The sequence below is a fragment of the Phocoena sinus genome, chromosome 8 (assembly GCF_008692025.1).
Source record: "Phocoena sinus isolate mPhoSin1 chromosome 8, mPhoSin1.pri, whole genome shotgun sequence".
Lineage (NCBI taxonomy): Eukaryota > Metazoa > Chordata > Mammalia > Artiodactyla > Phocoenidae > Phocoena > Phocoena sinus.
This window is the reverse complement of record NC_045770.1, coordinates 17,148,261-17,175,140: the sequence shown is the minus strand read 5'-3', so window position 1 is coordinate 17,175,140 and position 26,880 is coordinate 17,148,261. Positions and strand designations below refer to the sequence as shown.

The 26,880-nt window shown below is 44.4% G+C and overlaps 1 protein-coding gene across 3 annotated transcripts in view; it reads right to left on the bottom strand.

Moving 5' to 3' along the window:
* Positions 1-4,377: 4,377 nt before the first annotated feature.
* CADM1 (cell adhesion molecule 1) overlaps positions 4,378-26,880 on the bottom strand; it is a 334,278-nt gene continuing 311,775 nt past the window's right edge. For 2 of the 3 annotated variants that reach the window (XM_032641396.1, XM_032641395.1), the window contains 2 exons: positions 9,297-9,428; positions 4,378-7,330 (listed from right to left, as the gene is read on the bottom strand). In XM_032641396.1, coding sequence (XP_032497287.1) covers positions 7,212-7,330; positions 9,297-9,428 — 251 coding nt within the window. In that variant the 3' untranslated portion in view covers positions 4,378-7,211. Of the gene's footprint in view, positions 7,331-9,296; positions 9,429-21,205; positions 21,260-26,880 lie in introns of all 3 variants that reach the window. The other variant, XM_032641394.1, reaches the window with a different exon arrangement.

Genomic DNA, 26,880 nt, shown 5'->3' with positions numbered 1-26,880 from the left:
CGGGCTACATTTCTGGCTGTGTTAAGAATCAAGCCATCAGGAACAGCTGTAAATGTTATACACTTTCAGCAGCAGCAATGGGCTTTGGCAGCGAAGTAGGAGCAAAAAAACCCAAGTAGGACATTTCGGTTGACAGTAATGGCATTTTCCCTTCGTTGTCCAAATGATAAAAAGATTCATGCTCCTAATTGCAACACTATAGCTGCCCCCATCACTTTATTCAGGGAGAGGAGGTTAGAGAAAACAGGCCTAGAGAGCGGGAGAGAAAGAGAGAGAGAGAGAGAGAGAGAGAGAGAGAGAGAGAGAGAGAGAGGGAGAGAGAGAGAGAGAGAGATGGATAGTAATTTCGTCACTAGCTAACAGAGACTGATTAGTACAGAAGGCTCCCTTCCATAGCAATACTTTTTAATCAGGGCTGCTGTGTCTGGGCAAACAGCTTTTGTGGATTAGCTAGACTCGAGCCTGCCAGCATCCGTTGCAAGTTTAAATGATGAAATACACAACCACAGAGAAAACCAACCAAAAAGAGTAATAAAGTCACACATTTCAATATTCGGTAACCATTAAGGGATTTAAATATTCGCTTGCCATTAAAGGCTTGCAATATGCTCTTCCAACACCAGCTCTGGAAGACTGAAATATCAATTACGGATCAATTTCCCCCTAAGTAAACACTAATGCAGGATAAACAGTTAATTTAGAAGATGCAATCGTAACATTGCTGACTTTAGGATGGACTTCCCGCTGGTAACAGCAAGTTTAAGCCTGGTGATTAATTAACCTGAGAAGATAGCACTTACGGAAGATTTAAGGTGATCATGTCTGAAATATGATTGTGAGCCGTGCACGTTTGGAGGGCAGCTGGAGTCCTGCGTCGGTTTGACCCTCAGTGGTAGTCTTCATTTTCCCCAGAATCACCACCCACAGCTCAACACTTCCAAGGATTAGGAGGGAGTAAAGTGGGAGTTGAGGGTGGGTGTGCGTGTGTGTGAAGAGAAAAAACAGTAGACTTTAAGTCCCGTTCTTTGCTAGAATTAATTCTGTATTTAAATATGGAAGATCCGAGTTGCATTTCCTGCACTGACCACCAGGGGCAGTAGACATGTTATGTTCGCTTTGGGAGGAAAAATTAAAAACACAAAAAACAAACCAGATAACATCTCCTGTGTACAGAAGAGCCTGGAAGCTGAGGATTAGAAGACTTGAAAACAGAAGATTCTGGCTTTCAAGTCTCAGTTTTGGGGTGCTGACATTATCCTTGTGCCTAACACCCTCTTGCTGGCACGTGTAATGATGTGGTGTGGGGATGACATGTGGCTCTTATGGAGGCACACTTCACAATTTTGAGATGAACACAAGGCAAGGAATATGGTTTGAATGTGTGCAACATGCCATACCTCATTCTGAAGGCCCCTCACAATGTATGTGGGCAATGGTGAGGCTTTGCTTAGCCATTAGCAAAAATGTCATTCTCTGTAGGGAAGAACAGATATTCTGTCCCAGCGGGTCCTTGAGAACGATGGGACTAATAGCAATAAACTCAGGGCTGGCTGGCTAACTTGTTCAAGGCCAACCAGAAGGCTACCTATATTGAGGATGGACTTCTAAATGTCAGGGTTGAAATACGGAATTGGTGACCTGTTCAGACTAAGTATAAAGTGAGATTCGGGCAAACAGATGCTTGGGCTGTCTCCCTGTAATGATCTACTACTTGCTACGTGCCTACTATGTGCCTACGGCAGACTTCAGTGTATTGCCCACAGTCTTTTGGATGACGGCCAAGAGTCCCCTCCCCTTCTCCTGCACAGTGTGTCAGGACATCCAAGTACTTCATTCGGGAAATATTTCCAAACCGTACATGTGCAGCTGTGGATACAAATTTCACTCTGAAGGAATTTGGCAGCCAGCTCTTCATGACTAAGGGCCATGTACTTGGCATCCTGGCAAAAAGGTGTGAGTATAAAAAGGGTCTTGGGCATAATTTTATAATGAAACAAAATGTCTTCACTTAAGCAGGGTCCTTCCACCTGTAGCATGGTGACTGCCTGGTTGCTTTAAAGCTCTGGATGACAGAATCAAAGGAACATTTCTCTGTGGACTAAGCCCACAGCAGTACAAGGATTATGTTGCCAGTAGACAGAGGACAGTGAAAGATTGCGCCAATTACCATCCGCATAGCACCTCGGGGTTCCAGTGGATGTATTTGGAGAAGGCAAGCAGGCCGAAACATTCATGAAAACCCTCTGGAGGAAATGAGGACCGTTTGCACTCGCACACCGAAGGAAGGACTGGGCAACTTATCAAGCTCCTGCTGACGGGGACTGCTTCTGGAAACTTCCCCTTGCATACCCTGTGGGACCCAAGTGGCAAAAGTGCAGCAAGCCGCAAACCTCACATCTGCCTCCGTTCACTGAACACCCTGGGTCCCCCTTCTCTGCAGGTCGCAGCTGAATCTGGAGCCTCACGCTACAGACATGGGGAGAGGGCTGGGGACACTAAACATACCACGTGCTACGTGGCCTGGAATAACTACCGTAGTGAGTGGTGAGGACAAAGGGGTCCTTAAACACGCTAAGGCAAGCTCCACAAGGGCACGAGGTGTCCACAGGAACCCAGATGGCTCCCTTCACTTGAGTCGTGACCACTTCTTGGTAGCCTTGGGTAACCTCTGTCCCTTTAACCACCATTCGCCTCTAGCCTGTATTATGATTCACATGTAAAATGTTTACTCTGCATCTGGCATATTATTGACTCAGCACTTACTGCCAATCTCACTTCCCTCTCCTAACACGGTGACCCCTCCCTTACAGAGCAGGAGACCAAGGCCGGGCAGGTTGGGGAACTCGCCCGAGGTTTCACAGCTAACAAGCGGTGGAGTGGAGATCGGAAGCCAGGCTGTCTCTTAGCACGTACTCTTGATCTCTAGCCTCTATCACCTATAGGTCTTTTTACAGAGCTATGATGAATCAGGGCTCCCCACTGCTCCCTGCCCTGGGGCAGAGGCTGGGAGAGGCCCCTGAAATCTTGACTCCTGTCTGGACTTTGAGAACAGCTGGAAGACTGATCCCACGCTCCACACCTCTCCTGATTTTGCTTTCTTCTTCCCATGCGAATCAGCGGGCTGGCTGGACTTACTGCTGTCTATACCTCCGACTCACTTCGCTCTCCACTAGCCATCCTTTAAGGTCTAGCTGGAATCCCAGCTCCACCAGGAAGCTGTCTTGACTCTCCAGGCTTCACTGATTTCCGTTCTCCAAGAAATTTCCACGGCACTCTCTGGGCCCCTTAACCATATTTGGGGTGCCCCCCACAGCTGGGGACCATTTCATGTGTTTATGTGGGTGTAACCGATGCCCTGGTTGGTCTCCAGAGACGATCTTACACTTCCCTGTGTTTCTCGCGATGCTGAACATACAGCAGGCGCCCAGTAACTGCATGTCCAATTAGCAGATTTTTACAGAGACAGGCGAGAGACCAGGCCAGGATGGAAGGGCTGAAATGAAGTACGCAGCCTCTGGTTTTTCTGGAGCTTACCTTTTCTCCCACCGCTGAACCTTCCCCACCACCTGCCCGAGAGAGAAAAGGGGAACTCAGCCACAGCTGGGTGAACGGTGGGAAAGGGCCATTCGGGGCGGCTCCCGTGTGATCTGAGCTTTTGAACGATCAGTCACCATGAAGTGCAGTCATTGCTCGCCTTGGCCTGCAAGGCAAGGGGGATGGTGACAGACTGGTTCCTGCTGTACACCCGGCCTGGAAGCCCCAGCAGCCTAAACAGTAAGTGAGAACAATCTTCCGTTGGCGGCCAGGCTCGTCCTCTGCAGATCACGTCTTTTTGTTAAAGGAGAGAGAACTTGAAATGAAGAAGGATGAATTGTGAAGACACGAAATCCCAAAGGAAGAGACAAGTGGAGCAGGCAACACAGGGGAGTGGGTGTGGGGTGCTGGGTGGAAACAGGGGAGTGAGGGCGGGAGACGCATCCACGGGAGGGGCCGGCCTGCAGCCTGCGCAACCGGAACAGATGGCTGAGTCCGCGATGCCAGAGCACCTGGCCCACCTGTCCGCTGAGAGGGGAGGAGAGATCAAGGACAGGAAGGATGAGCGGAGGAGGAGAGAAGGCGGTCCCGAGAAGCCCAGCCGGCAGCACCTCCTAGCATCTACTGCCCCTGCTCCTGGCCCTGCGCGAGGTGCTAAGGAGGAAGCCGGACCAGGGGCCCATCTTCTCCCAGGCCGAGACGTCCGTAAGAAGTCCATGATGAGAAAAAAGGATCACTTTGTAACATTAATTTTTTTATTAAGAAGACAGATATTTTATAGTACTTCTTTTTTTTTCTTTTTTTTTGTAAAAATGGTATACATGAACCAATACAAAATGGGAATGGAACATATGGATATGGAGTTTCATACACCGTAACATCGCTCATGTACACCTCAAAACCAGAACTGCCTAAAGGGAGAAGTCAGACGTCGGTGTGACTAAAGAACAAGCTTATTTGGCATCAATTATACATCCTTCATTATTTTATATTCCTTTAAAAAACACAAAAAACAAGTTTGTTCTTTCTTCACTCTAAAAAAAGTGATCAACCTGTACAAAGTAATACTCAACAACACATTTCAAACAGTGCATTGTATACTTAAGAAGAAAATACATAAACCAATATACAACTAAAATCCGTAATTTCCCGTTTTTGCTTTGTTTTATTATTATTAATCTTTTTTTCCAATGCATGGGGCCTACACTTCGCAATCTACCTGAGACGGAAAACACCAATCAAAACACATGAACCTGAGACATGTCAACATTGTAAAAGCCACAGAGTCACATCAGGAGCACTGCACTACTGTACACTTTTCAAAACGGAAAGACGGGAGGTTCCCCAAGATGCGATGCCGATTCAGTGAGCAATGGTAGGGTTTTGTGGGGCGGGGGGGTTGTTTCTTTGTTTTTTTTTTGTTTTTGTTTTTTTTTTTCCTAAAAAGAACAACTGAGAAAAGCCTTTCAATGACAGGCTAAATGGTTCTCACCCTTCGATACGATTATACTATGGTCGGAATGGGTGCTAAGGGCTCGGAATAGAGCTGCACGTTATAAAATTCACTGAAAAAGGGATGTTTGTTGTGGCTTTTTGTCTTGGTTAAGTGCCTAGGGATAGGAGAGGGGAAAACAAAATGCTGCTCAATATGGATTTTCTTTTACATACCAGTCCGTTCCCAAAAGGCCCCCATGTTGCAATGGTTCTATCAAAGGTTAAAATAAAGACAAGAAAAATAAACACGCTTTCAAACAACAAAGAGTTGACACTTTTTTTCCCCTTAAATAAATCAGCGTAAGTTTTCCACATAATGTAACAATAGTAAAAATGCATCTTGCAAAATCCAAAATTACTCACTGAAAATGTTATATAATATATATTTATATATATATAGATCTATCTGTTTTTTGATGCCATCTTTCCATAGGGACTGTATTCTGGAGTCTGGAGCCTTACCAAAACATACGGTAAGAGTTTAGTTTTCGTCCTTCAGGACTACTTCTAGATTTCCTAGACATTTCAGTGAAAATCCCCACATTTCTTTAAAAAAAGGTAAATGGTAACTTGACTCCTCTACCTCTTCCCAAGGCTCCCCCTCTAAGATATGTTCAAGGTAACTTATTTTAGTAGCTATGCACTATGGCTGCCATCATGCGAGGATCAGTAATTTTTTGGCAGACGGTTCTTAAGGCTGAGGAAAGAGGCCAAGGCTAGTGTATGAAAGGTAAAAAGATAAAAACACTCACATTTGAGTTTTGATTAAGTAACTGAAAAATCCCTACCTGCTGTTTTTCCACCTCTGCTCTGACCTTTCGAGAACTGAGATGGACAGCAGACCAGTCTGAGAACAATACTGGCCCTTCTTTTGTATCTCCTGCCTTTGTCAAGCCAAATCTGAAGGAATGAAAGTTTCACACGGATTCGAGTTGGAAATCCCAGCATGACAAATATCTGTAATATACAGTACATGCAGGCCACATCCTACTGCCTTCCTAACTAAGCACAAAGCAGAAAACAAAACGAAACAAAAATAAAACAAAATAAACCCTGTCCCATTCAGTCATTCGCACACGAGACGGACTTGCTTTTTCCTACAAATTAGTGAGAAGTAAGGCCGATTGGGAAAGGTGGATGGAATCATTTGGAACAGAAATAACCAGAGCAGAACTATCTTTCCCCCCTCCCTACTTCCCCTTCTGTGGCAACTCAAATTTGCCCACTTATATAAATGGAACAGACCTCACCTGTCACGTCTGTTTAGGGCACTGAAAGAGGAGGAGCCCTTTCCGCCCCAAACTTTTCTGGACAGCGTGGGGTATCTATACTGAGCCGTCTACAGATACAGAATTAAAGACAGATTCAATCTCATTGTGACACACCTCACTTGCAGATAACCCTGTACAGTAATGTAGTTCCACAGCAAACAGAACAGTTTCTGAATCACAGTCTAAGTTTTCTAGTCTTCACTGCTCTAAGTATTTGAAACATGGGCAGCAGCAAAGAGTTCTCATTGTTTGTTCACCCAAATCTTTACGACAACAGAGAAGAAATGCATTATGGATACACTAAATTCTGAACTATGAAATCTAAACTGTGCTGGTTCTCCTTTTATGAAACTGAATTTTGAACAGAAAGCAGTTACTTCAAAAAATAAACAAAGGAAAGGAAAAACAATAAGAAAATAAGGGGTGGGGGGGAAGATTCTAAGGAATCCCAGCAGGCAAATTCCAAAATGGGAGATTTTGGAAAAAAAAAAAAAATCCAAAGTTTTTTGGGAAAAATAAATGCGCACAAAGGAGGGAGGAGAAAAAAAAAAAAAAAAAAAAGGAACACAACCAAGAAACGAAAAACAAGGCACAGAATTTTCTGCAATCTATCCAAACTAAATCCAAGTATCCAAGTTTGACTTGGTAGGAAGAAATAAAAATTGAAAAAACAAACAAACAAAAAAAGAGGTGTCAAACAGCAGAGTGTAATTTTCAAAGAACATTTCTTTCTTTCTTTCTTTCTTTCTTTCTTCTTTTTTTTTTACACAGCAAATCCCAAGCCTTCCCAGTCTCACACCTTTCCACCCATTCGTAAAAAACCACACGAATTTCTCGCAAATTCCAATATCACTGTCTCTTTATCATCTAAATAGGGCCAGTTGGACACCTCATTGAAACAAAAAGGCTGATCTAGATGAAGTACTCTTTCTTTTCTTCGGAGTTGTTCTGTCCTCCTTCTGCATTGATTATAGCTGTGTCTGCGTCTGCTGCGTCATCGGCTCCTTTGGCTTCATGAGTGAAGTATGTACCTGAAAGATGAAGGGGTAAAGCACCGTGACTGTCTGATGGCCTCTGTGTAAAGTGGTACAGAGATGGCAACCTGCTTTATGGCCATCATCAGCCGAAGTGGTGTGCAGGCAGCAGAGGGGAAAAAACAATTGGAAGAAGAGAGCGAGGTGGGTGAGACAAATGGGGATCCGGGGGTTCCAAAGGCACCACTCCAACTGAACCGCTGCGATATAATTCAGCAAATGAGACATTAGAGCCGTGATTATGACCAGAGGATGTCAGCAGAAGAAGACGTGAGTGGGAGCTAAAAATGCAGAAAGCTGGAGAGCTGCTGACAGTAAACGCCCAGGACCAATGGCCAGATATGTGCACGGACATGGTTAAAGACCAAAGCAAGGAAGAGCAATTAGCCAATAAATGAATTAGGGCCCTGCTGACGTTCTATTGTCATCTCACATCATTTATCTGAACCCTCGTCTCCTGTCTTCAGGAAGCACTGTTGCCTGTCCATAAGTGAAAATGTGCTTCAACTTGCACAAGGAGGTTTGGTTTTCTTCTGCCTTCCATCACAGAGTGGGGTTCCAGATCAAGAAATAATCTGATATTGTAACAGCTGGAATCAAGGCGTGGGATCTGCCTTAAGGAACAAGTGATTCTCGCTCCTGATGTCACTCTAGCCCGGACCCAGATTCATGGATTTGCTAATTGGCATAGCCACTTTATAATGACAATAGACAGAACGTTAACGGAGTTGGTGACACTCTTTATCAGCAAGTCCCAATGGTTTACACGGAGAAAGACAAGGGTTGCACCTCAGTATGAAATACAGGTAGAGCTTCCACTGCCCGTCATAATCACATCACCCTCCTCCCATTAGCTATTGTATTCTCCAAGATTCTTAAGTAAGAAAGGCCGATCTATTTGTTGTATTTTCAAGTTTTCGAAGTGACAAGTCTGAGAAGGCAGGCGGTCAGATGATTCCCCCACGTCCCTTTCCGCTATAGAGTATGCCCTCTTCCCTGGGTCCCCTCAGCTGCTGTGCAGACTTTGGCCCTGCTCTCTGGCCAAACAGACTGCCTCCTGGGCGTGGGCAGAGGGTATACAGAGTGCTGGGCCTGTGCAGCACTCACTGAAGGACCCCCAGTACTGAGGGCCCCAAACCGTTTTACGCTCGAGACGGGCACTTCGGATTCTAAAGGTGATTGTCAAACACCTTGGACCTCTGTTGCTGTGCTCAGGGGACCCTCCCCAAGCCCGAGTTCTACAATCAAGCAGACTGCCAGTGCCTGGAGTTTATACTATAGGAAAGGCTCGGGAGCCCACTGCACAGCACTTGAGAAAAATACCCAAGAAAGACAAGGGCCGACAAACAAAGGGAAGGATAAATTATGGAGGGGAGAGAAGAGGCTCAGAGCAGCATGGGGCAGAGAGGAGGAGCCTTCCCGAAGATGATTGCCCATCCAGACGGCACAGCTGATAAGTGACATGATTAATGGCAATTTAAATCAATTTCACTCATAATTTTAAAAATACATATTTATGTGGCTTTTAAGGCACATCAAACCAAGAAAGCATCCTGGCTGCTGTGCCCAGCTTACCCAGAGTTGGGGGTCGGGGAGCAGGGCTAGTCTACCTGCATCCCGCAAAGCAAAAGGTTATGCAGCTGCTTTTTCCCTGTTTATCATTTAGGGGTTGGATAAACCACACCTCACACGCCAGCCCCTCCGAATTTTCACTCTGTCCCCTAACACACCTATAAAGCTGTTCATTTAGAGAAAAACCCAAATCAAGGAGTGCTACTCATCAACTCGAGTCCTAATCAGCCGCTGCTAAGATTTCTATTTTTTTCTCTCCCAGTTTCAGGAATCAAAGAGGCTGTGTGGCCACAGAAACCAAACTGCCTATCAAGGACAACCTTGCAAAGTCTCCCAAAGGCAGGCGCCGTGGTGATACGAGGCCTCCTGGCTGCCCACGCGCCTGGCTTACCTTTGTGTCTGGCAAAATAGCGCCCCAAGATGATGAGCAAACACAGCATGGCAAACACCACCACGGCGACGACGCCGCCAATCACGGCGTGATCCACTGCCCTGATCGCGCCTTCTTCACCTGCTCGAGAATCTGTTGAAATCAGAAGAGGAACAGGGATGTAGAGGGTATTGCGAGACACCAGTAGCCCTGGCGACACTGCCTCCAGGGTCAGCGGTCACCTTCTTTCTTAATGGAAGAGTCAGAGAGAACAGTCAAGATGGATCAAGTTCCACCGAGGGGACCTGCTCAGTGCTGCATTGATCTGTGCTCCCCTCAAGGCATTTCATTCTAAGCGGCATCGGACGCTAACGCACGTAAACAAGCTTAGGGAGCAGGGAGAGAAGAAATAGAGTCTGTCCAGTCCCGACCTGGTCTTGGCATTCCCTCTCTCTGTAACCAGCTGCAGGTCCTATTCAGGAGGCCGACCTAACTATTTAAGGGCGCTCAGAATGGCACCTTCAGGCCATAACGGGAGCTGTGGAGGGCTGGCTGGAGCATCTTTCTAGAGATGCCCAGGGACTTATTCCCTGCCAGGCATTTGCATGGGAAAAGTAAGGAGCTCAAAAGCCCCAGCTGCCTAGAGATAAAACAAGGATTAGGGGACTAGAGGCAAGTGACATACCTGCTACATTTGGGATGTATGAGGGAGTAAGCCACAGTCTAAAAACCTATTTCAAAAAAGACAGCAAGGAATAATTGTCCATTGCCACAGATGGTTTTTCTTTTATTTATTTAACACTTCACGATGCAATTAATTTTCCTTTATAAGCAACACTCCCTCGGGATGTCTTCTTTCGACTGGGGAACGACATGTTTGGCTGGGGAACAACTCCAAAGTGAACCCCGGATGAGCTATGGCCATGCAGAATGGATGTATGGCAGTGTAAACAATTTTAATTTAGGAATGTGTCTACATCACCCCTTGCTGAAATCCTAATGGCACCCGAGATTTATAATGTAGTAAAAAACAATTATTCTCCCGTTGATTAATACATTAACATTTTGGAGTGGAAGCTAAACCATTGTCTTTTTTTTTTTCTATTGAGTCAAGTATGACACCTCCATTAAAATGATTTACTAGCTGCACCTTACAATTTAAGTACAGCAGCAACAGAAACGGTAAAAAAACTTTTAACTTTACATGATTTGTGAAGTCATATGTGAAGGATTTACCATTTAAATCTTTCAGTACAGGAAGCGCACGGCCTATAAATCTGTCCCCGTAGCAGTTGCTGGACGCCTAAGAGAAATGCATTTCACCAGGAAGACGGAGAGTGCAAATTCGAGTCAATTTTTAAGAAAGATTTATCTCTGTCTCTCTCCAAAGAACAGAGCAAATCTCTGAAGCCTCCACCTCTAATAACATTTGAAGTTTATCGATCAAGTGTACAGATCCGTGACAGCTAAAGGTAATGGTGCTCTTTTGAGCCGAAACCTGATACAACGCTCTCAGCAGGAGGGCATGATTTACACTTTCTATCGATATTTCCAATTCTGCTCTGAGATTAAGTACTGAAGGATGTGGGGAAATAACTCGTGACTGAGGGTTCCATGAAAAGTGCTTTAATTAAGAGTTTAAATTAAAAAATGAAGTATTTAAAGTATTTCATTAAGTTACCTTTGAAAGGACGACAAAAAAAAAAAAAAAAATCCCCAATCCAAACCCAAACAGAAGTGCCAAATCAGAGGCAGCTGCAGGTCGCCCAGGACAACAGGGTGAAGGGAGTTTAATTGGAGAATGGAGATGGGTTGGAGGCGGAGTGCACTGCAGCCAATTAGCCCACTCCGTGATGTGTGGCCCCTCCAGCCACATGTCTAACAAGCTCCACTTGAAATGTGGCAGAGTGGAATCTCCCTCCGCAGCCCAGCGTGCTGCCTACTGCAGAGGCCAACAGCCTCTGTGTCTTGAAAGTCATTTCAACGAGGCAGAACTCTGCTAAGGAAACGTTTTTTTTTTTTTTTTTTTTTTTTTAAGACAACAGAGCTTGTTGAAGGGGAGCGTGCCCTGGAGGGTGCCCCTGCACACGGGGTATCTGCTGGAGGATGGTGCTTTACACGCTGGAGACTCTCACCCCAACTGCACATGTTCAAAATTGCTCAGTGGGAGACCCAAGTCATGGAAAAGCCAGAAAGTTGTGCTTTCCTTAGGGAGCTGTCAAAATAGGGGATCTTGTGGGAATGAGAATTAGCTCATCTCCAATGGCCATGAGCTTCAGACCTATTGAGAGATAAGGCTCTTTCAACTAAGGCTCTTTCAACTAACTCCCTGTGTCTTAGAATTGGGTGATGCCAGCTACTGAGCAGCGGGGGAAAGTTAGGTACAAGAGGCGAGAGGTGAAGAGAGGTCCCGTCCCAGGCAGATGGAGGGGAGGGAAGCCGCCCCAGCACAGGCTTAACCCACTGGGGGAAGCACTCCCCTGTCCTCTGTTACAGGACTGACTTCTCCATGCCTAGGCACAGGAACATTCTAGAAGCCTAGGAAAAGAGAGCCAGAAAGAGAACAGGGGCGAGGGAGGGAGACAGGGAGGAGAGATGAGGAAGGAGGGGGAAGCTCTGTGATAAAGAAGAACAAACCAACTAACCTCACAGGATACGTATCTGTGGGATTAATTTTTCCAGCCAAAACCATTCTTTTGACCTTTGCTCCCCACGAACTCAGAGCTGAAGAGGCTCAGTGCGGCTCTTTCCTTTCCTCCCTGCCCTGTGCCCACATTAAATACCTGGGTTCTAGTTATCTTCCCTACCCTCAAGGACATACATATTTTACAGATACTTATTTATAGGGGTAATCTCTCCTGCTATCTTCTGATACTCACTTTGATCAGAAAGTTTACTACCACCAGTTAATCCCCGAGACATCTTCCCTGCCTTCAGTTACTGCAGACGGACCCAGAAGGTAAGTGATGCTGAATTTACAGGGCACAGTGTGGGTTGCAGCTCTGCCCCGCCTCTTCCCACCCCTGGCCCGCCCCGGGGTTTACTGCAGCGGGCACTGATGCAGTCCTGGCCATCCTCCAGCGCCTGGCATGACCCGGCATCCGCTATCAAGAGTGGTGCTGTTTCCAGACTCGTCTCACTCCTTTTTGTGTGTCCACGTGTGGGTTGGGTGGGGAGTTTTTATAGTGCCGTCGATTGGTCCAAGGTGGTGAGGGGTATAGCTGGAGGCTGGTTACCTACCCCTAGATGCTGTGGACTGGTGCCTGGCTCACTGCACAAAGCAGTAACACAAGATTCTACACAGAGAGGCACCGGGCTAAGGGAGTAGGATGCAAACTGGAACCCAGGGTACTATCAGCCACCAACAGGAGCGCGGCTCTGACAAAGTCCATCGGCTCTGTGGTCTTTCCTGTTCTGCTCACAGAGCAAAAGCTCTGGTCAGTTCCGTGAGCGATTACCTCGAAGACAAAACCCTGGGAAAGTCTATGACTTTCACCATCATCCACAGATCCTTCTCCTCTTGGGGTGCAGACCCTTTCCCTCAGGTCCCATGAACTTGACGGGGGACATCCTCTCCAGATTTCGGGCTGCTTTTCTGAATCAGGCAGAGAAGGAAACCGACAGATTCTACAGCTGTCCTCAGCTTCTACACTGAAAAATAAACACTAGCAACATGCCCGATCCTCAGGCAAGTAGACAGCTCTTTGGTTTAGAGGGAGTGTTTTCCTGTCTCTAAGAGACACGATTGCTCCTCTCAGTAACGGGTGTAACGGTGTTCCTCCCGCTGGGACTTAGCTTTTCCCCGTCACCGCAAAGAGGAAAGCCACATTTTGACTTGGTGTACATTTATGGCACAAAGGTTATTCCAGCCTTGAAGAACCAAGCACGTTTGGGTGACACATTCCGACTGGACTGTGGAATGCCATCCCGGATCACTTCACACGGGATTTCAAGTAACTGAGGCGTTGTCCTTCCATGAGCCTGATTTTCAGGGGCACTTTGTAGATGCTGGGAAGTGTCAACTCAGAGTTGGGGCACAATCCTTCCTGCCTGCACTGTCCCGTGCTGCAGCCCCGTCTACGGCTCTAAGTGTAACACGAGACTCTTTAAGGACAGCTCAGTCATGAACTGTTTAGTATTCGTGAGTTAGCTCTTCTTTGGGCAAAAAGCTGGAACAACTTGGCTCCAGGTGAGGGTTTACGGAGCTGCTTGCAGAATGCTAAGTTGGCTACTACTGCTTGGGTCACAGCTTCAACCACATGGGGTTCCCATTAGCATCTTAGAAACCGCCAGGACAAAAAAAATTCAAAGACTCTCCCAAGAGTGATGCCCCAATCTGCTCAGTTTTCTTTACTTTGGGCCAGGTGGCCTGGCTTGATCCTTTCCTCGTGGGCAGTATGCAAGGGGGAGTTCTAAAGACGCTCGTTCCTTAGGGCCTGACAAGAAAAGTGATGGCTAGTGGAACTTCAGCCTCCTTCCCCTCCCTGCAGGGGCTTCCTTTTCTCTACTTGTTCTTACTCCTCAAATGACTGAGTGCCGGGGCTCCGGCAGTCAGGCTGCCTAACAGATCCCGGTTGCTATGGCTACTTTACCACCTGGCACGGGATGCCTGACATAAACTGCCATGTGAATGCCTTAATCATGGATCTGCGAAAAGCCTGGGAGGCTCTGTTGCCCGAGGCAGAGATCCGTGGATAGCTAGGGAATGGCCAGGATGTCCTAGACAAGCTCCTGGCAGACAGCGACGTGGGCAGAGGGGCTGCTGAGCAGACTGCCCGCTGCAGCTGCAGCCGGCCTACCTTCAGCCCAGGCGGACACTCAGATTGCCACCTCGGAGGAGCTGAAGTGTGATACAGAAATACGGTTCAAGCACATGGCGGAGGGCGGGAGGACCACCCTGCCTTGGCTTTCCTTCACCTTTCAACCCACCCTTGGCCTGGGCTAGAAAGCACGCTTAAAAACTTGTGAAGAGCTAGACACTCCCCTTAAATGCACATACTATTTTTCAACAAAGGTTATAAACTACCTGAGGTCTCATCTTCAAAATTAATACCTAAAACATAGGGGAGGTTCTAAGGAGATGGGTCTTCCTACCTCTATTTATTGGACAATTCATATGCTCAACCTTCTGTAATTTCTCTATCGATGAATAGCTGGGAAAAAAGTGAAACTGTTGACTTTTCACAGCAGTTCTGTCACTTGCTTTAATTCTAGTCTTTCTCCTGGGCTGCGGTCTGGCTAGACAAGTCAGTTTAATTGGAAACTTCGAGAAGCGGTGTTGATGGTGGAATCGCTGCCCCCTGCTTCCTAGGGCTGTAGGGATTAGTCTATTGCATAGGAAGCTTAATGACTATGATGTCATCTGTTACTTCTTACTAGAAAGAAAGAAAAAGCCTGACAGTGGATTTTCCACATCTGAGACAAAACCAAAATCTGACCTCAAAGACAAAACAAAACCAAGCCGCAAACCTGGCACCATCTGCAAACCGCAGCTTCTCATTCCCATCACCTATTGCAGCTCCCGCCGTGGCAACAAAAATAAGTGTGCATTTTAAAAAGCACAACTTTATTACTGAAGGGGAACAAACTGAATGGCATGCGCTGACAAAATGCCACATTATTTGCTAATCCTAATATGTTATTCTTCTTTAAGATTTGCTTTTCTCAGCAGCAATTCAATTATAGATGCTACAAATCCTTCTGACATTTAATTCCCTCTTGTCAGAGAGTAGTAAATGTATACAGTACATGCACAGCTTTCCCATTAAGATGTTAATATATATTGGAACACACTAGCCTCCGTGCAGCATAACATTTCTTTTCTGTCTTCTGAGAAAGTGGAAGGGAAGGAATAAATGTAAGGCAAGAAAAATCATGAAGGTTCTCATACAGCATCCCAGACATCTAGGACTACCCCTTGGCTGCATCTCATTCTAGCAACGTCACTGCAGCTATGCTATCGTTGCAAAGGAACTATGTTAAGCTACTTCAAGGAAAACTGCAGTCATCATCATCACCATCATCCTGCCACCCAGAGCTCCGCAGGCATTCACTGAAATCAGGAGTACCGCACACGGGCTCTTAGGCGGTTACTGCCTATGTTATCCTCCAGAAACAGGCCCGAACAGGAGATGCAGGAAGAGTTAGGACCTCACATCCTGTATGGCCCGCTGGAAAGCGCGCTGGACTTGCCCACAGATCTGGCCTAGAAGCTGGGCTTCACTGCTTTTCTGTGAGACTTCAGGCAGGTCAATCAGATACTCTGAGCCATGGAACACCATCATACAATTCACAGGGGTGTTCTGAGAGGCCAGTGTGTCACTGAATATGAAGGGGTCTCTCTGGGCCAGGGCTTGGCATATCATAGGCACTCAAGAAGTGTTTGCCAAATTGAAATCTGCTGTAATAAAGCCTACAGAGGGCTTTATTCCAGTTCCAATCACTGATTCCAGGCAAATACTTACTAGCTCTTTGGGGTAAGGGTCGTACTACACACTCAGCATTGTTCTCAGAGGGTAAGATGCCCCACAGACACTAGCTGAGTTGAAGTCACCAAACCCCTTCTTTTCATTTATGTAGAATGGCACACACTGTGACTGGTGGCCCTGGGTGGTGGTCAAGGCTGTGAGCCTGGCAGTCCTGTGAGCCACCCAGTCCAAGTTATCACTCAGGTGTACCATTTAAGTATCAGGATATTAAGCTCTTGCTGTCAGCTAAACATGAGAACAAGATTTTTGTTTTTTACTGTTGATTTTTCCCCCTTCTCAAGTAACTTGATTTTGTTATTGTAACCAACAGTGGAAATGACTTGATGCAACAGATGCAAGTCCTCCCAAAGACATTAATCATCACCAAAGAGACCACAAGGCACACTCCCGAGTCCTCTCTATTCATCTAACCATAAGGACTTAGAAGTGTGATTGCCTTTTCCATTTTAAGCAACAGGAAGGCACTGAGGATGAGACTGGAGTTTTCCTTAAAGGAGTATACATCTGATAAAGAGAACAGGGTTGTAGAAGTATTTCTAAACATACATTTCCCACTAGAATCTCTCTCTGGAGAAAGATGCTTCAGTGGACCTCAGGCATTTGGGGGTGTGAGGATGGATTAATGAATATGGTGAAGTCACCCCAAAGCAGTGTCCAACCTGTAGAACTGGAATTCATATTTTGTGTCGTAGCCTGCCAACTCTTTAATTTGGAGGAAAATTTCCTATTTGATGGTCTCCTTCCTCCCCATGGGGAAACAGCAGCATGTTGGATTATGGGAAGATCAGCAACACCATGAAATTCAAACTTACATCGTGGTGGTAAAGTCATGGCCAAGCTGGCATGGACCCAATATGATTTGTCAGTCCACTGCCTTGTACTAAAAGGAATTTTAAAATAAGGTAATCTACATGTTTTAACCTTCTGCAACTCAACACTTTCCCATGGCATTTAGGACCGTCTCAGTGGGAAAACCATCCCATAATTTAGGAGATCAATGGGACAATGGCACTGAAAACATCTGAGCAGAGTTTAAGGTCCCCTTTGAATGGGAAAGAGCGTGATTCAACGCTGGAAGAGATCTTTCCCGGTCGTCAGCACGTGGCTCTATACCTGATGGGCTCTGCAGGGCTCAATCTTCCCTGCTTCATTCCTTGGATGCACAGACTGAATCGAAAAGGGTCCAAGAGGGAAAGAGTTCCCAAGAAGATACCAGGGCAAAGGAAGTGTGGATTTCACAGGGGAAGGATAACCACTTTAAACCTAAGTCTCGGGCTTCCCTGGTGGCGCAGTGGTTGAGAGGACGCCTGCCGATGCAGGGGACGCGGGTTCGTGCCCCGGTCCGGGAAGATCCCCCATGCCGCGGAGCAGCTGGGCCCGTGATCCATGGCAACCTAAGTCTCTGTTTCCTGAAGAACCGGGAAGACCCACATGTTTAAATTCTGATTCTGTCTCTTGAGTAAATTATTGTAACCTCTGGAGCCCCTGTTCCCTCATTTGTAAACAACCCCTTCCTTAACGATCTCCCAGGATTTTCCTGACGATCCTCCCATGGCTGGTCATGCTCATCTCTTGGTCTTCCTGTCTCAGTGGCCTCCCCTGGTGAGCATTTCTAAGCTACCCTCCACCTCTTCCCAGCCCCAGTCACTCACTTTCACTTTACCCAGGTTTATTTTTTCCCACAGCACTAGTCTGACATTATCTTGTGTTTTGAGCTTGTCTCTCTGACTAGAATGTAACTGTATGAGGGCAGGATCCTGGCATGTGAAATCCAGGGCAGCTCCAGCCCCTGGTTGGTCTTGTTCACTGCTGCATCCCTGGTGCCCAGGCCTGAGCCTAGCACACAGGAGGGGCTCAAACAATTGTTGAATGAATGCGGATCAAATGAGATCATATGTGTGCGTAAGCTTCCTGAGCGGTCAAATACTATACAAATACAAGCTAAATAAGACCTCAACTGCGATTTAGGGGCCAGATCTTGAATCTGTCTACATAATCCAGCTGGTTTTTGATGTTTTTCTTTATCATCATCATTATTATTACTAGCCGAACAAAAAAATGCAATTGGCTGTTTACCAAGTCTGGGCCATACTTTACGTGGGAGCCAGTAAGGAAAGAGTCCCCCCAAATGCCATGTCTATTGACAGTTTCTTACACACATTTCAAGCAAGTTCAGCCAGACTTTGCGGACACTCACAACAGCCACATGGTCTTATATCCCACCCCAGAACTGATACCCTGGATCTGAAGGCCTTTAAGTGCTTCCATGAACTAAATCTAGACCATATTTTGAGCCCGTTTCCTCTGTAATCCACTTAAGGGACTATAGCCGGCTCACCTAGATTCTTCCTTAACACCTGGCATGGATTATCAAAGCCACTTAGAATCTGCCTTCCATCCGTACTTTTCTATGGACTGTGAGGGAGATGTTGATTTTTCCAGATCACTTTCTTGTACATAGGGCCAGAGTTGAAAACGTGTCTCTCTCTGGGAAGCACGAGAGCTCTGAAATTTCTTGTTGGTGCCTTTGCTTCAAAAGCAGAAGCCTGATGGATTGCTCTGATTGTGCCGGAGGGCCATTCCCTGGCAGGCGGCACATTTACCACCACACTCCACTAAACAGTCCCCGAAGGACCTTCCATTGCTGAAGGGAAGGAGGCAGTTGGAGGCATTTTTTAAAAAGTTTTAAAATAAAATAGAAGGATAAATAGGCTTGAAGCTATTCTATTCCACATGGGTGGCAATAACCACCAGCTGTCACCGGGAAATAGCAGATGTAATTGATAAAGCAAAGCAAAACTCTTGTGGATCCGTCATCAATAAAGTTAACACCCAGAAAGTCAATGAAAGGGTTCAAAGTAGAACTGGAGAAGCTCCCCAGGTCCTCCAATAATTAAATCACTGAACTACACACAAGCATAATTTTTTAATGCAGATTAAAGAGGAGGATCAGCTGGGCCACTTGCTTTGCTGGGTGAGGCTGGGGCACCATATGGTGCTGAGGAAACGGTCATTAGCTGAGGTGGCAGTGGTGTATGGGGGAGGAAGCGGGACAAGGGGGCGGCAGAAGACAGACCATCATTATTGTGAAGGAAACGCAGGATATAACATTTATCCATAATAAGGAAAGAATGAAATTTCTACCCAGATGGAGCAGGGAATGGATGGTAATATTATTCATTACCACAGCTTAGCATTAAATGTACAACACCTCCTCTAATTTATTGATGGACTGTTTAAGACGGGTGTTAACCTGTTTGTCTTGTATTATAATTGAATTCAGTCTCTAGGCTACAGAAAATTTAAGAAGTTCATCCTTTCTCAATCAATATGCTCTCCTTCAGTGACCCATTTCAAGACAGCTTCATACAAAGTAATGTATTTTGTTTTAATAAATTTAAACACTATGACAGCTGCTCAATTTTTATCTGGTGTTTTTTTTTTTCCCTTCAGATGTCTCTTTGCTGCCGAGTGAAGCCATGCTCACAATCAATAGTAATTGGTTAATCGGCATCCCCTTTGAACAAAGGTGCTAATCACTTTTTGATTAGTTCATCAAACCAGATGCAAAGGCAGCCCGGCCCCAGCCTGACAGATCATCAGGGTTCTACTTGACTTATGGCTCCCTCGCAATATACAACGGCAGCGCTCCTGGACGGGGGAGGGGAGGGGGACAACGTAATTATTAATTTAACCAAATTATTATGAACACAAACAGTTGTTGGCTTATCACTCCCGACTCAGGGGTGATTGATAGAGCTGCAGCAAGGCTGCCTCTGACTTGGTGCAGAGCCAAGAGACCTGGAGTATTCCTTCCTTGTTGATGCTCGGGGAAGGGATAAGGGCTGATTTCGTCCCATTTTCCTGAAGAGGAGAAAAATGACTCCTGCATATGAGTGATCCTGTCTGGCTGATATGCTGAGAGGGATCAGGGCCAAGGAGAACTTGGTCCCTTCTCAGGATCCTTGAGAAGATACAATTGCCACTGTGCCAGAGGGCCGTTTTATTTAGGGTCAGGATCGGAACAGAGGAGTCAGTCTTCTTACACTCAGCATGATATTCTAAGCAGGGACAAGGACTCACTTGCTCTTATTTCCAAAAAAAATCAAGCTAACGTTTTTGAAACTTCTCTAAATATACCACCACCAAGAGGCAAAAATAAAACACTCCTTTGATGGCCGGCTATGTTTCTAATCTTCTATTTATTTATCTATCTAAACTCCTTGGGGTATGGAATTCATTCATTCGTCCAACAGGTATCAACTGCGTGCTTATGATACGACAGGTGTACAGCAGTGAACAAAACCAATATGGCCTCCTGGAGCTTCCACTCTGTGGGAGAATCCATCAGCCAGGTTCAAACTGGGACATGCTACATAGCAGAAAAATAAAGGCGTCCCTGAGGTTTGACAGAAGCACAGAGGAGGCAATAAATCTATGGCTTGTGAAAGATAGTGGTACCATCTTATTCTCTCACTGGGTGAGACCTGTAGTTAAAGCTGCACCTTAGCAACCAGCTATTCAAGGGAGCTGCAGTGAAATCTCTTCAAGAAGGGCAACATGGAACCCTTGTTTCCAAAAGGCTGGAGTCAGCATCTACAGTCCTCTGCCTTGGTTTCTCCTGATGAGGAAGGGCCCTTCCTTACTGACTTATTAAGAAGCAACCGATCAGAATGTCTCAAAAGCTGCAGCTGGTTGGCCGTGAAGTCCCACAGCATCATGGGAGCTCACATAATTGTTTAGCTCTGACCATTTTAAATCTCCTTCCCCTCCTTTTTAGGATATGCTTCTTATTTTGGATTAGTAACACCTAAATCCTGGAATCAAGCATGAAACCTACTTTTGCAAGAGCTCAGTGTGCTGTGAAAAAGGTCTGAGGTGGATAATTAGTTTGCATCATGGTGTGCGACAAAACAATTGCCCCCCCTTTCCTTCCTTCCTCTCCTGTCCCCCTCCTTCTAAGATTAACTATGACCTGGCTTTTCTAGTCTATTCCACAGAAGGAGATGGTCAATATGAGGGTTTTTTTTTAAATAAAGATCTTGTCTCATAATCCAACATCCTTAAATAGCTTTGAAATAAAACAAATTTCTCATGAACCATTATATGCCTAGAACATAAAAATTACTTTAAGCCACTGAACAGAGTGGCTTTGGTTCAATCCCAAAGATGATTCGACCTGGAGGTCATTATTGACCTGGAGGTCTTTACAGCGAGTCAGCCCCAATCTGAAATATACACACAATATACAATCTGAAAATACACAGGGAAGAGAGGTGGGGGAGGAAGAAAGTGTTGATAAAACTCTGTTTTTTTCTTTAGTCTTAAAATCCACAATTGCGAATTGACTGCTCAGCGATCCAAATGGCTGTGTTGTGGAAGTGGATGGAGGGCCCACAGGTTGGACACTGCAGAGCCTTTTACCTAATGACTAGCCCTTACCTGAGAGGTCCTCACTGTCCAGTTCTTCTGCGGAATTGGGCAACTGAGTAAGGCCTTACAAGTAAAAACAAATCGTTTTTCTTTTCATTCCTCAAGGGACATAAACAAAACACTTAAGAACTGAGGATGAATTTCTTAAAAATAAACATGAGCCAAATCTCTTGCCATCTCTCTCTCTTTTATGGATACCTTGAATGTATTAATCCATAAGTACGTTTCTCCAATCATTTCATTTTGTTATAGATACACAATTGAGGCAGAAAGATTCCTCAGTCTCCACTTTCAAAGCACATGAAACATGAAGGTGAATGTTTCAAATCACTCATTCATAACAGCATGCAGAAAGAAAAAAATAAAGCCTGATTGTTAGCTATTGATGTTCTGATAGATCTCTTAAATACAAATATATTTAGATGTTACACACTGATGTATGTAAGTTTTGGTTCACATTTTACTGTAAATTGAAATCCTTGGGCAAGAATGACAAACACAGTTCATTATCAATTGATGATCTTGGATCATCGATTTCAAAATGGTATGGCATCTGCTAACTGCAGTTTGCCTTCATCAGAAAATCTGATTTGCAAAATGATTTTTTTTTCCAAAAAGAGAATTTCAAAAATCAGTGGTATTCCTGAAAAAATGAAACCCTCAAAGCTGAAAAAGCAGTTAGGTCAGGAGATAATCAAGTGGAGCTTGAAATGCCTGTATCCGAGTTAGCACCAATGTTGGCCAGCTGGGATGGCTCTCGGCTAGCTCTGCCTGGAAGGAAAAGAGGTGAAGGGGAAAGCAGATAAACCATGGGGGGCTCAGTTAGGAGATGGCCTCCCTTTCCTCTTCCTGTATTTGCAGGCTGCTCCTTTAATGAAGTGAAAAACACCACAAAGTCATGTCTGGTTTGTGCAGACCTCCAGGTCTTCTCATTTGCACAACACCTGGCTAATCCTTCTCTGATGAGATTTGTCACTTTTGAAGATACTTGTGGACCTATTAAACAGGAATGAGGGGCATGCCTTGTTTCTTTGTTCATCTTTCCCATCTCTTATAGCCAAGCGCAAAATGTAAGCTCAGTAAGTATTTGCTGAATTAATGATTTGGGAGTAATGCTTAGTGAACTACCAACTAAAACAAATGCTCTGGAAACAAGCAATGTCAAACTGACCGCACTATGCAGAAGCTCCCAAATCAACAGAAACACTTAATGTAGAAATGGACAGTAAAAGCTTGGATTTTGTGAGTTGTTTTCTAAAGAATCCAAATGAATATTGATAGCTAGGTTGGCGCTGTGAAAGAAAGCGTCATACCAGCTCTTGAAGAATTTCCATCATGACCCTTGCCAATATTCAATGGCACGTGCCAATTAAAAATGGGATGATTTGAAGTCCATGGATGTTCCCAAACTATGGATTTAGGCAACTATGGGAAAGCAATGAGTAATGCAATAAATTATAGAGGCAACTGAGTAGGGATGTTATCCATTGGTTCTGAAATCTGATTGGTTGAAAGTGTTCCTATTTCTAATTGGCTTTATCCATTGTATAAAGACTGATGAATACAATTATTTGAATAATTGTTATAAATGGGCAACATAAAGTTCTCCTCTGTAGTTAATTATGAATTTGCAGTTCTCAGGAGGCTAATCCCTCACTTCTGCGTGGCCCAATGAATATCAAAGCATGCTACATACATGCTTGGGACCCACTGAACCATATTAAACGAGGATGTTTCAAGTAGGCAGCTTTACTGCTGAAGGCTTGTTTCCCTGGGGAGGGCATTAGAAAGCTAGTTTAAAAAAATAAAGACAAATATGTTTATGAAATATCATTGATATGCAAAGTTTCCCATTAAAAAGCGACAGACAGTTTATACACACCTCATTAAAGATGAAACTGTCATTTTTAATGGCATAAACTTTAAAATATACCAAATCCTCTGGAATCTACAGCTCAGATTATATCCAAAAGTGGGAAGCCATCTAGGTTAGTGGCGTTAAATTTGTTTTTGCACTACTATTGTATTTTATGAATCTATAGTGCTCCGCCATAGTTGGGTAATTTCCAAATAAATATAATTAGGAAGAGTTTACTGAAGCACTGAGTGTACAAGCAAAATTTACCTCCTAAAATTGCTTTGACTTAGGTAGTTTTCTTTCGTGATAAAAATTATACAGCTCTCAGTTTCCTCAAAGAAAAAGACGCATTTTGTGAGGCAGAGAACAGTCTTCAAAAGGAAACTCCACCATTTAACAATAAGTGGGAAATTACTTCTGGGTTTTTCTCTTGAACTTTCATATCATCCGCTCAAGCCCTTCCTGGTCACTTCAATTAAAATGTATTCAACACATTTCTTTAAACTTTGTTAGAAAGTTTACTTTTGGTCCATATGGGATTTTCTTTTGAGCAATTAATAAAATCCTAAGGTGCAAACATGATAATTTAATACACGCACGAGAATCGTCTCTTCCGCAGATGTGATTTTTGCTCCTTCGTGATGTTATCAATCACGTGCTGCACGTGCCCTAAGCCTCCTCAGACAGTGCTTCTGCTGTTGGTGTGGTTACTTCTCCTTTCTAGCAGAAATCACTGGCTTCTAAAAATGGTATGTATGGCGTAGCAGTTTTAAACCAGGTTAAGGAAAACCTCAAAAATTAGAAACAGCAAGAAATCCTAGAGTTAGTTAAATTCAAGGTCAAGGTCAAGTAAAATCTAAATGCTTGGGGCTCAATTCATCAGGGTTTCCTTTTTTTTTTTTTCCTGAAAATTTTAAAACAGAATGATCAAATAAAACCTCTAGGAAACAAAAAAACTTCCCACTGGCCCTAGTATCATTCCCATTATGAAAAAATAGGCGATGGTCTCTCTCTTACCTAAGCAGCATATGTCTGATCACTTGGCCATATTATGGAATCTGTTACTTCCATCACCAGCCATAAGAGTTCAGATGCCCCGGCAGTTTTAATCTAAATGCTCAGTCAGTCATCCTGTTCTTCCTGCTTTGTCAGCTTTTGTGGAGAGTTTTTCCCTTGGTCCCATTAGCAGAAATTTGGTTCACGCCGTTAAACAGTAGCACATTGTTTCCAAACTGCATATCAAGGCTGAAACACAATCTTCAGGTCCTGCAGCCATTCGTAAACCTCTTTAACTTTGTTCTTGAGTAGAACGTACAATGTCTGCAGAGTCCCTTGACTGAATGACAGCCTTCGAATGCCACTGTTGTGTACTCATACAGAGAGATGTGCAGAGGGGTGCATACACAGATGGTGGACATAGAGGTTGTAATAATGCGCACTGCTGGCTATTTTTCTTTAAAATGGGCTTCAGAATTCCCCCACAATTGAATAGAAAGATAAGAGATTTCATGTGCTTTTAGAATTCCATCACGGCTTGCACGACTTATGAAGTAAGTCAGGGAAAGGGAGATCCATGGGGTAAGTTGCCTAAGGGCAGAGGTCTAGGGGATAAGCATGTATCTAGCACAGGCCAAACATTTTGAAACCAAAACTGAAAGTGAAAAATTATGTCAGAGGGGTTCCCAGTTTGAGTCTCACTACAATTGCATACTAAATTAAAAACTAGTTAATAACTCATTTGGGATTATAAATTCATGAGATCATCAGCTTCTAATGTACCAAGAGGTAGAAAGCAAAAGGACGGGTAGACTTGAAAATAATGAAATAGCGGTGGGGCGGAGTGGGGGGAGAGACAGAGAAAGAGAAAGACAGAGAGAGAGAGAGAGAGAGAGTGACAGAGAGAGAGAGAGAGAGAGAGAGAGAGAGAGAGAGAGAGAGAGAGAGAGGGAGAGAGAGAGAGAGAGAGAGAGAGAGAGAGAGAGAGAGTGACAGAGACAGAGACAGAGAGAGAGAGACAGAGACAGAGACAGAGACAGAGAGAGAGAGAGAGACAGAGAGAGAGAAAGAGAGAGAGAGAGAGAGGGAGAGAGAGAGAGAGAGGGAGAGAGAGAGAGAGAGAGGGAGAGAGAACCCCAAACCCAGAGGAAGCCAGCTGACCACAGTGCAGCAAAAGCACAAGCACTATTCCAGACCGTGGGCATGCTGTCACCCAAAACCTCACACGAGGGAGGTGGGTGGGGGAAGGGAGAGGGGACACACAGGGCAGAAAAATAACAAGGCACAAGACACTTACAGAGAAGCGCCCCACATTGGAACAAACAAATAAAAACCATCACACGCACCCACACATCAATAATCATAGGAACGAGTACACCATCCGTGCTTAACGTCACTCATGCATTTCTGCCATAAATTTCAGACCATGTGGTACCAGGATTTGGCAGAGTGTTTTTTGCATTTCTCAACATGCACACATAACACAGGATTCTTCCTGTCCAGGCCTTAAGGATGAGCTCCAAAAACACAAATGCTCAAGATCTTTCTTCAAAGATCCCTTAAGGATGAGCTCCCAAAACACAAATGCTCAAGATCTTTCTTCAAAGATCCCTTCCATCACCCTAGTCTAGGAATCCCACTCTTACACTCACATTTATCTTTACTGTACTCTCAATTATATCCTTAAAGACACATTGTGGCTGACTGTTGTTTGGTTTCTTTTTGGAGAAAATCCATTTGCTTTTGAATCATGCCCATGCACTTCTAACCTCCCAATACATGCTTATTCTAATCAGATATTGGTAAGAACAAAAGGTCAACATACATAAACAACTGATATACTTCATACATACTCTAGCAACACAAGCTTGAATAAAATATTTTAATGAGTCTTCAAAGGGAAAACATTTTGTAAAATTATTTTTTTTCCTTTTTAGAAAAGAAAAGAGAAGTATGGAAAGAAATCCAGTATGAAAACTTTTAAGACCAGTTCAATGGTCACAACTGGCTGACCCAGTACGTCTTGTCATTTAAGTTGCCAAGTTATCAAACCACAACATTTTTCTAGGCCCAGATCTCCAACATGAGCATCTCAAGATTATTCTCAAATGAATCTAAGTCACATGGTTGTTATATGGAAGAAGCTGGGTTTTACCCATAAGTCACTTGAATAAAGTCAGTTCTGTATCCTCATCTCCTTGGAAACGTGGTCCCCTGCTTTGTAACTCCAATCATATTCTATTGCCTTTTCTATCCTGACAACTGACCTGGAAGACTTTCTCCCCCTGTTAAGTAAAATTCTAGATATTACTTTGGCTTTCATTAAAGCTTTTTGCTGTGAGCTGGAGAGTATGCTGTTGAAAAGAGGGGTCAGATCCCTTTGGGAGGATGCTGTGAGGGTTTTAGACAAGTTGGAGCATGTACTTATAAATGCATTTTATAGGAATCAACCTGGATTATCACTTCTCTCTACCTGCTAAGAAACCATATATTATATATGATGATCATATATTTTATATATATATATATATATATATACACACACACACACACACACATATATATATATTATACTATTCTTACTTCTTTTTTTTTTCCCCCTAATTTCTTGGCTGTAGGTATACTTCTCATTCACTGCTGGTCAATAACATCCTACTGGGACACTGCTGGCTTGAACACTATCCCTGAACTAGTAAGACAGTGGTTGTTTCTCACAGTACACAGGCATCTCTATTTCCTGTCACATGAATGCTAGAGTCCTATTCCAAGTGTCTCTTTATTATACCACAAAAAGAGATCACCTTCACTTTCTTTCTCCATAGAGAAATAC